At 42.4% G+C, this 11,199-nt stretch overlaps 1 protein-coding gene across 1 annotated transcript in view; it reads right to left on the bottom strand.

Moving 5' to 3' along the window:
- Positions 1-721: 721 nt before the first annotated feature.
- BACE2 (beta-secretase 2) overlaps positions 722-11,199 on the bottom strand; it is a 64,512-nt gene continuing 54,034 nt past the window's right edge. Inside the window, exons 7-9 of the mRNA XM_005304453.5 lie at positions 9,396-9,545; positions 7,822-7,990; positions 722-3,127 (exon numbers count right to left, since the gene is read on the bottom strand). Coding sequence (XP_005304510.2) covers positions 2,874-3,127; positions 7,822-7,990; positions 9,396-9,545 — 573 coding nt within the window. The 3' untranslated portion in view covers positions 722-2,873. The remainder of the gene's footprint in view (positions 3,128-7,821; positions 7,991-9,395; positions 9,546-11,199) is intronic.

The following is an 11,199-nucleotide window of genomic DNA, read 5'->3' as shown; positions in this document are numbered from 1 at the left end:
CCGGGGCAGCTGTGGCCAGGCCAGAGATATCCTCCCTGGCCCACCCCAGGTAAGGTGGGAAAAGATGGGATGGGGAGTCTGGGGGTCCCGGGCTTGGGGTGGAGTCATGTGGGGGGTGGTCAGAGGGGTTACTCTCCTTACCCCCGGCTTCTCCCCCCAAAAAATTTCCCCACCAATTACTATCCTGCCTGTCAGGGTAAGCAGCTGGCATGCCAGGACACTTGGTTTACTTATGTTTACCTCTGTGCCTGCGGACGCTCATGTTAAACAAACTAACTGTCTTGGCACCGCAGCCAAAGTTTGCCGATTCTTGAATTATAGGGTCGGCTTATGAATGGGTCATAAACATGTTCTACTTTTACTTATCCATCTTGGGGGTGGGAGGGTGTCCGCTTATAAACGAACCGGCTTATGATTGAGTATATACGGTAATTCAAGTATTTCTATTAAAATGTCTTGACTGATGACATTTAAAATGAAACAAACTGAAGGGCTTTTATATGAAATATACTGCATTAAAAATACTTTATTGAACTACTCTGGAGAGAGCTAACTTTTTAATACAAAGCATACCAATAATTTTGTCCAATCATTTGCTTCTTAAGATCCTTTTCAGTAATCAGAAAGCTAAAGTGAAAATATTTCAAGGGTATGCAGTTTTTCCCCTTCAAAAGTAATAAAGATGGCTCCATTCTCCCCTGCACTATTAATCCAGACTCTGTACAGGAAGTCAAAAAATATTTTAATTTAAAACAAAATATGACAAGAGTATTAAATATATTTCCTTAACAAAACACAGATATTTTCAGTCGCATTCCTATGTGCCAAGTCAAACCCAGGAGGACCAAATGGAGCTGGATTGAAGAACTAGAAACACCATTCTTTCCAAAGCAAAAAACTTTGGGTAAAACTCAAAAAAGGAACTTTTTCTTTTTATGTTTCAGCTCAATGCTCCTAATGCAAATTTGTTTCAACAGTATAACAATTCAACTATAAAGAAACATAGGGCCTCATTTTCAAAAGTGCTGAGCGCCCCAATGCCAGGTGAAATCAACAGGAGCTGTGGGAGCTCAGGACTTCAGAAAATCAGGTGCATTGCATTTTATTCTCCTTTTGTGCAAAGAAAAAAAAAATCCAAACAATCTGAAAGTACACTATGGAACAGAAATGTCATGATACGTGAAAGAAAAAGAAACTCAGTCACCCAGCTCACATGAGGAAACAAAAAGTGCTTTCTTAGCACAATTTTAGTCATCTTCATATTAGAACTGACAAAGGAAAAAAGTCTAATTTTTGCAATGTAAAAAAGGGAAGTTGTGTGGATTTAGAGAGATAAATATCATGGGGATAAAAATCTATGAAAAAGTCTAATTGTAACACATTTTTCTCATTCTTGCTATGCAGATTTTTACATTTCTTAGTATAGTTTTTGAAAAGGCCAGGAGAAAAATAAAACAAGACAAGACATATGCAGAAGTTTCCTACTCCTAGTTCCAAGAAAAGCATTTTCAGATATAAAAACAAACTCCAGCTATTTCCTCAGCCAACCCAGCAATCTGAAACTATAATAAAACACCTTAAAAGGCACTTTTAGCCAGGATGCAAAATGTAGGTGGTGTTTAAAAAGTGTAATTATAATTTAATTTCTGAGCCTAGCACTGTGTCTCTCTCCCTTACCCCTACCCCCCCCCCCACCCCACACTCACATTCATTGACTGTGCAAGAACTTTACGAAGGAAACCAAAGTTGAACTACTGCAACACTGGATTACTAGCTATAAGAAAAGACTCATCAGTATTTAAAGAAAGGGTCACATTCTCATCCCAGTTAAACTCCAGATTTATACTTGTACAACTGAGATAATAATCTGGTCCAGAGTGTTTTTTTTAATTTGTAATATTCTTTTTAGGATTACTGGACCAGTACTTTTCAGTCTCTTACCTAGTGTTCCAACCACTCTGTGTCAACATAATCTATTTTTCACCAAGATGGACATACCAGAGCTAAGCTGACATACCTTAATGTGTTTAAGTGAAAAACTATTTTATAAAAGGAGGATTAAGCAATAACTATTTGGGAGTCAAGAAAATGCATCTTGTGGTAAGGGATTTCTTGTAGTTTAAGAGCAGTTTTATGTGTGCCACACTTACCAAAAGTATCCTTATAAATTAACAGAGGTAGTCTTGTTTTACACTAAGGCTGAGTAGGTTTTTTTCCCCCATTTTTCCTCTTCAATCTATTTAGGAAGGACGGCTTACAAAGGGAGACCCACTCAAATGACAGCAGTTTATTTTCTTGGAAAATAAAATTTCTTCTTGACCTGACTTTCTTCCATCTGCTGCGCAAGACTCACCTTTCCCTCTCCCCCACACTGTGAGCACTGTTTCAAAATGAATTGCTGTAAACAGAAAATAGTATTTCTTTAATGTGATTAATAAGAAAATCACTAAAACTTATGATCTTTTTTCTTTTTCTATATTCAAGGCTTGATTAATGTTAGAAACTTGACAGTTCTTTTCTTCTTTGAGGAAGGGATGAGGAACATTGTGCATCTGATGGAAGAACATCACAATGTGTTGTTGTTTTTTTTTTTAAAACGCACTGCTGAGATCTTAAAGGTTCAGCTGTGCTATTGAAGAGCAGAACCAGTAAGGTAGCACTTGAGAGTGGTTATAATGTTTTGGTTCAGAATCAGTGTTAGAAAATAAAGCGTAAAAGTTATGATGCAATATGCCTGGAGAGTATCCAGCAGTAGAACAGTGATTTGAGATTAACGTATACGGAACAAGGCCTTGGCTTTCTCTCCAGGGTTGGAAACTTTATCCTTAATTGTGTTAAGAGAATCCAAGGTTCCTTGACTTTGATCAAGTTCCTCATTTCCATCGATGATGCACTAACGATGACTCGTCATTGACTACATCATTGTCAGTGAAGCGATGCTGACAGCGAGGTGGAAGAAGCAGTAAGATTATCAAAACAAGGAGGATGATTCCACATAAGCTCATGAGAGCATAGGAGATAATCCACAACATCGGTTCGTGCAAGGTCATTGTGGCGACACAGTTGCTTGCTATATCTGCTGTTGTGAAAGGGCCTTCAATCTCAGATACCGGAGAGCCACCAACTTCTGAGAAATTACAAAAAGAGAAACATTATCTAAACAGTCAATTCCTAAGGATGGAAAGAGATGACTTTTCTTAGCAAGATTTAAAATAAAAAACTACAACAGTAGCAAATTCAAATAGTTCTGTACTTTAGATATTTGGAATAACTGCAGTAGCTCTGTGTTCTTCACACAGTTTTTGGATAAGAGTACGCTTTATCTACATTTTTGGAAAAAACAGGAAACAGTTGTGGTAAAAACCCTAACACATTAACCTGATGTCAACACTATATGACAAAAAACAATGCTTTTCTATCTCTCCTTACTACTTCTACATAATAAACACTTTCCCCGTCAACTAATTTCTAGTGATATGTCATTCAGGGATGAAAGTGAGCTGGTACAGGCCGGTACTCTGTACCGGTAAGAACCTGCACTGGCCCATACCCAGCCCACATTAAAGCGCTGCTGCAGCAGCGCTTTAACGTCGCTGTCCCTTCCCACCGTCGGGGGCCCTGCTGGTAGGGTCCGTACTGGCAGGGCCGCTGATAGGGGAGGCAAAAGTGGCACGGACATTAAAGCACTGCTCTGGCAGAGCTTTAAGGATGGTCCTTTGCCACGGCAGCGCTTTAACGTTCCTGCACTGCTGCACAGCAACATTAAAACGCTGCCGTGGCAAAGGGCCCTGTAGAGCTTTAATGTCTCTGCTCCATTGCCCCCCCTCCCCGCAGCCTCCGACGGGCGGGGAGAGGGAGGGAGAGAGGCAAAGGGAGCAGTTGTCCTGGGGTTGGCGATTTAAATGGGCCCGGGTCTCCAGACGCTGCTGCCGCTAGCGCAGCAGCAGCGTCCGGAACCCCAGGCCCTTTAAATCAACACGGGAGCCCCGGGCGGCACGGGCCAGGCGGCCTGAAAGGGCTGGTTGGGGGATACTGACCCCCAGCCCCACCCCTTCTGGGGGCTGGAGCCCCCCCGGCCCATACCGGTAAGTGGCCTAACTTACATTCACCCCTGGTGTCATTCCCTGTGTTTCACCAATCACCCACGGAGTCTTCCAGCAAAAACAATGTAAATCAGACTCGATACTACTACTAATACAAAAATGAGACAAAATATATTTTAACACAGCAAAAAAGGGACACAATCTTACTGCTTTGCAGGGAGCCTTTAAATATATACAGTCCCTAACCTCTCAATTTATTTTGAGAGTAACAAAAAGGCTATCAAAAATGGTTGTCAGAGCAGCTGACAGGAGCATAAAAACATCCCACAAAAATACAACTGAATAAAATAGGGAAACTTGTCTAACTTATTGAAAATTTTAATATGAACCAACAATTATGACCACTGTTGCACTTTAGCTATATTAGGGTATAAAATGGAGCCAGGATTCCATCCTAGGTGCCCATGATACAACTTAAAATTCCAACAAAATTAAATCAGTGTATGATTTGCCATTGCCTTCAATAGGGCAAGAATTTCACTTCTGGGGCAGTGCTCCTTTTTTAACATACATGCATGCATAATTTGAAAAATCTGTAGCGAGACCAAGCAAATTTCAGCACACATTTATTTCAGTGGTTTGTAATTTTAAATGTTGGCGGTGTCTGATAATTACTTTAGATAAAAGTTTAATGATGTAAATATGACCATTTTATACTGTATCTGCTTTCTGTGTTTGGCCATGAGAATTCCTCAGAAGATGCTTTGACAGATTTAGCTTAGAAAATGATTAATCAACAATATGGTCAAACTATTTTTTTTGTTTTTTTTATAAATACTGCTATTTTATACTTTTCTCTTATATTGCTAACACTCAGTATATTTCTTCCATAATTCATTCATGAGACAGTCTTACATTCTTATCACTTAGTACAAAAAAATTAAAAGGCAGAATCTTACTACATGTAGGAGTTATGGTTAATGAGAGCTGCATTGCTTAAAAAGAAAAAGAAAAAATCATATGATATGAACATCTATTCCTAAATGAGAATTTAGGGCCTGATACAAAACCCTTTGTTTTCATTTTGCAGAGACACTGACAGGCTGCAGTGGCTCTAATGAGGCAGCCACAGTTTATGAACCTTCCTCCTCTTCCCTCCATCTGCCCAAAAGCTTGTTTTTGTTATGAATTTTTCCAACAGTTTTAAAAAAAAAACTAGATCTTTAGAATCTGGAATACTCTCCCCAGCTGATCACCTGAGAACTTTTCACAAATTCTTATGAAAAGACAGTCTACTTCAGTATGCTCCTTTAAACAACATTGGGACAGATTTGAAATTAGCGATGGGTGAAACACATTTTGAAGCTTCCCTTATATTAAGTTCAAAAGTTCAAAGGCTTATCTGAACTAGTATTAGTTTGGATTTCTTCTCTTCCTGCAATAATGGAATAATGGACAATAAATAATCCCCTAGCCCTCTATCAGACTCTCCTCAAACTTCAGCTCTCTGGACTTGGCTACACTCGAAACTCCAAAGTGCTGCCGCGGGAGTGCTCCCGGGGCAGCGCTTTGAAGTGCGAGTGTGGTCGCGGCGCCAGAGCTCTCCCAGCGCTGCAGGTATTCCACCTCCCCGAGGGGATTAGCTTACAGCGCTGGGAGCCGTGCGCTGGGGCACTATTTACACTGGCGCTTTACAGCGCTGTAACTTGCTGCACTCAGGGGGGTGTTTTTTCACACCCCTGAGTGAAAAAGTTGCAGTGCTGTAAAGCGCCAGTGTAGCCAAGGCCTCTCCCGAACAGGCAAGGCAAGTACTGGAGAAATTGAAGGGGTAGTGAGCAAGAAGGGTGTGAAGATTTGGGGAATCTATCTGTACAATTTGTGAATTCTCTCCTCCAGAGTGGTGAGGAAAGGGAAAGGAGTGTAGAGTTTATTATTTTTGTACAGATCTGTGCATTTCTTGTGCACTTAAAGAGCGATGGCATTAGAATCCTGTCCAAAGTCTGTGTGTGTGGTTTTTGTTAACCTGTGACCCCCAAAGCATCCACACTACTGGAATTCTCAGAGAGGGTGTGTTTAAGATGGGGGGACGGAGGGGAGTCTGAGGAGTCAGCCCTAGTCCCAGAAACTAGGCAGTTGGACCACAGGATCTATGCTCTCAGGAAGATCAGCACCCAAGAGAGTGCCTAGGCTCTCCAAGATGGGGCAGTGCCTGGACTCGGAGGTCCAGAGGCTTAAAGCACATGGGATCCAGCCAGCAGTTAGTTCCCTCACAGCAGCATGGTGCATGCCTGATATAGGATGTTTGCCTGGCACATCCTGGAGAGCCTGACTCCACCAAGTCAAACCTCAAAACTGGTTTTGGTCCAGTTCTTAATGTTTGCTAATTGTATTTTTAATTTCTATTTAAAAGGCCATAAACCCCAGCAAATTCAGAGTGCAGGTCAATGTTCTATCATTAACTACCAACCTGGTTTCATCATAAAACCAGGGACAAGAAACTGTGTATTCAACAATCTCTCAAAAGTGAGGAAACAATCAGTAATTCAGTTTATTTTAAGCCTGTGAATAGGCTTAAGAGTCCCAACTAAAATACAGTAAAAGAGTTGCTATGGAAGTCATGGTTTGGCCCCTGTGGGAAGCCAGTTATGCTGCTTAATCTCTGCACACCATGCTGACTGTTTACCATATATAGTCATGGTTTTCTGATGAAAAATTCTTTTACCAGACCTCTTGTATATCCAGAATATGGAAGCTGTCAAGAAGTGAATTCAGAGTAACTAGTGTATCTGGCAGTGTATCAACTCTCACGTGTATGTGGGAATTGCCACATCTGCACAATAGCCTGTCTTAGACAGTGGCTTACATCACATGATTTCTGAAGAAAGCAAGTTCTCATAACAAACATGAGCAAATGTGTGATACTGTACCACACAGCTGAGGAGGTTGATTGAAAGAGGAATTCTTCCTGACACCAGCTAGTGATCAGTTTATATCCTAGCTAATGTAAATGCAGATTCTATTCTTATTCAGCAAGTGTAATCCCTTTTCTTTGAAGTAAGATTCTCAGAACAGAATGAAGTATCCAAATTTCATGGATTTATGACAACAACAGGGCACAGAGAGGGAGGACGCCGTCAGGTAGCCAATTCTGGCTCATTTGGCTCTCTGACGCACCAGTTTAGAAGCTGCTCTAAACTAAGCCAGCTGGTTCGGCTCACTTAAGGAATGTCTCTACAGCTATAAAATGCCCATGGCAGCAAGTCTCAGAGCCTGGGTCATTTGACTCAGGCTCACACTGTGGGGCTAAAAATAGCAATGTGGGAATTTAGGCTTGTGAAGGAGCCCAGGCTCTGGCACACCACAAGGGGAATTACTGATGCACTCTCTTGTGTTTCCCTAAAGACTAGGTAAGAGATGAGTGACAGGAGTTCACTCTTTACCCCTTGGTAACGACAACATTTCCTTACCCATTTGCTTAGGACCATCAAAAACCTGTAAACGTCTTTAATAAATTATATACACCGTTTCCACCTTTACCTACCTTAATCCTTTCAGCTATTGGTGAAAGGTCAGAAAGTCACAATTTTTACTCTTTCACAAGCTGTGCTGGCTTATTACTATGATCTCATCTTTACTGGCAATGGTGGAAAGTTCGCATTAGCCTCTACTTATCTGCAAATTGTGAACTTGTAAAATGATCGTCCTTGTTGACAGAGCAGCTGATAAAGCTCCAATTTTGAAAATGGCAGATATTTCTCATGGGGAATGTTTCTCTTACCTGCGCATGGACTAACTGCAAAGCCTACTCTCTTCTGAGCCCTGTCAAAGATAACGTAGAAGCCCTCCATAACTGTAGCACCAATAACCAGGGCACTGCTGGAGGAAGAGATGCCAAACCGGTAGCATTCTAAATTCTGTCCAATCCCAAGGATGGGTTGAATATAAAGCTGTTCATTCAAATAAATAATAAATAAAATAAGTAGCAGTATTTAGAAGATAATGACATTAGCTTATAACTGGAAGCATGCATAAACACAGCCCTTAATCTGGAGTGTTCTCCAGAGCTTTTGATATCTAATTTTGAGCACTCAGGAGTTCATAAGAAATGAATGAATTAGAGCAAAATGAGTGTTGTAAGATACTTAAAACTGGGCAGAGTGTCAGTGGAGTTAAGAACCAGGAACAGGTTAAATTTGGACTTTTAATTAGCTGACAGTTAAAGGTCACCTTCACTTTCATCTAAGTGACCTTTTTACATTTAGGTGTGTGTGTGGGGGGGGGGGGGAGGGAGGGAGCCAGGGATATGCATTCAAGTTACAGGAATATTCAAAAGGATTCTCTGGATGCAGTGGATCTAGAGAGCATTCATGTCAGCTTCAAGCCGCTAAATGAATAAACTAAAGTCAGTTCCACACCCTTCTTTCTCACTCAGGGGATGAAAGACTGTTAAGCTACATGGTCAATACAGAAAAAGCTTACATCAAGCCTTTGCTCTATTTCATGTTAAGTATACCTATATGTTTTAGCCAAGGTAAGAGGGTGTGAAACTGATGTAAATTGATGTTTAGTTCATATTGCCACTAACGCTAAAAAGGCAATCAGGAATTATATTGGTTTATGATTAAAGCAGAAATGGCACATTATATTTTAAAAACCAGGCAGTACATACTGCATCGAGACTATACAATGACAATAAAAACAAATTGACCAAGTTATGGAAATTGGCAAAGGGATCATACAGGTCCTTTGCCAAGAGTGCCATTTTCAGGAAGAAGGGCCTTACCTCACTATCATGGGGGGAGGGGAGGGGGAGAGGAATACATTTGTTTGCCAAAATGGAAAGGTCAAAATCAGCTGAAGAAAAATATGTATTGGTGTCTGATGTAGACAGAGTGGATGCTTTTTTTTGGGGGGGGGGGGGGGGGTGAGGGAAGTGGAGTACAAAAGCATTCTTGGAATTTTTTCCTGACAATTTGAAAAATCCCCCTTCTGCTCCAGAGTTAGTGAAAAAATGGGGATGTTTTTGCAAAGTGTCATTGACATTTTTCCCTTTTAAAATTTATTTTTCAAATTTCATCAAAAATGTTCAGCAGATCTAGAAGTAGCCCAGTTCAGACAACCATTACAAACGTTTTTTGTAAGTAGGAACTCCAATGATAGTTAAAAGAAATGATTGGGCTTGATTATTTCTGTATCACCAAAATAGTTTTATACAAATGGGATGAGCAGGGAAGCTGTACAATGCAATGATAAAAGAACTAGGTCATCATAAAGTTTACTTCTTTATTGCTGTAAGGAATTATTAGACTGTAGTGTGGCTGATCAAATCCAAATAATAAGACAAGTTCAAACCTGTGGTAGGATAGTGATCCGAAATGATCTGCTGGAGTTTTCATCTCTCAGGTAGATAGAAAGTTTAGGAAATAAGGACCATGGTGTTTCAGTCTTAGCCCAGCATGCAAGCTGGGAACCAGTCCAGAATCCAGAGGAGAATGCTTGGATCTACGGAAAAAAATGTGATATATACATGTTACGTATCCTCTGACAGATGCATATAACAATAATTTTAATCTCTTTAGTATTCAGGCATGTTTTCTTCTCCCTTAAGTAGGGGAGCACAGGGGTGGACAAGTCCAGTGGAGGTGTTTGTCTTCTTCTGTGATAAGACGCTGTAGTGAGGTGGCCTGGCTCCCACTCGCCCCTGCGAGGGACGAGCCAGAACAGCTGCCGGAGTGGGCGGAGTCACCGCCGCCTGTCCCTGCCCCCCGGAAGTCAAGGGGTGGGACAGGAAGTATACAGGCCCGGCCCCAGCGCTCAGTTGCGGCCCGACCGCGGGCGAGGGCAGACGCTGGTGCCCGAGCTCCTGCTGGGCTGAGCCTGCCCTGAACCCGGTATCCTGAGGACTGGCCGGGCCTGCCCCGAGCCCGGTATCCGGAGGAGCGGACTGAACTTCCCCTCACCGAGGGTCTGGAGGAGCCGCCCAATCTACCCAGCGCTCGCTGCCCTGAGGAGCCCATGATCTGGGACATGGCGGACGAGGCTAAGGACATGCAGGTACCCATGGAGGAGGAGATGGGAGGTGGCCCGGGGATAGCAGACCCCGAACCTATGTCAGTGTGTTGCGGTCAGGATCCCCACTGACCCAGCAGCAGATGGATTGCTGCTGACAGGGCCCCGGGTTGGAACACAGTGGAGTGGGTGGGCCTGTGTTCCCCCCTGCCATACCATGCCGGGTGGCAGTCTCTCCTCCTCCCCTGCCTGAGGGCCTGAGCCCGGGACTACTGATTGCTCGCGACCCCGCCCTGACTTAGGGCTTGGACCTGCAAGACTGATCTGTTCCCCAGCCCCGTGGAGTGAGGCGGCCTGGCTCCCACTCGCCCCTGCGAGGGACGAGCTCCCACCCGGACGTCTACAGACGCATGAAGCTTGTATACATTATAAGCCATCAGTGAGGTCACGTCAACCCTTCAGGCTGTTCTAATGCATCAAACTGATTAGTGTTAAGACAGTCTATTAAAAAATCTTATTGTGGCATAAACATATAAGGACTAATATGCCTAGTGGTAGGATTTTGGAAGGACTGTGGGACATGAACATTTCTATTAGGTCTGTGAATCAAAAAACTAATTTAGCCTTGGCAGCAGGGACAGAATTGTTAGAAACTATTTAACTAACTGCAGTAAATATGTAGGCCGGATGGTCAAACTCATGAGCTTCCTGAGCAATTCCTGCAACATCAACCAGGAAAAGTAGTAAACTAACCTTTGCTCCTTCCCCACCCACTCCACAAACTGTCATGTACATCTGGAGCAGAGCACAGATACAAAGGAGTAGGTACATTTTAAACACAAACAAACAATCTAACAAAGTCAAGAACCTTCTCCCTTCTCCAGAGACACACTATTGTCTTCATGCAACTTCCAAACTATGAATTTAGGGCCTGATCCAAAGCCCTTTGAAATCAAAGGGAACCTTTCCACTGACTTCAGCAGACTTTGGATCAGGCCTTTAGTCCCTTTTCCTGCCTTACCCCTCATACAACTTGACATGCTTTTGAAATAAAACTGATTAACAGCATTTCTTAATAAGCCATGGTACTAACCAAGCAAACAATAAACCCTTGCAGAGCTTCCCCACCCAAGACAAACATCCCGTC

This window comes from Chrysemys picta, chromosome 1, assembly GCF_011386835.1.
Source record: "Chrysemys picta bellii isolate R12L10 chromosome 1, ASM1138683v2, whole genome shotgun sequence".
Lineage (NCBI taxonomy): Eukaryota > Metazoa > Chordata > Testudines > Emydidae > Chrysemys > Chrysemys picta.
The sequence above is the reverse complement of the archived record's forward strand: the minus strand, read 5'-3'. Positions and strand labels throughout refer to the sequence as shown.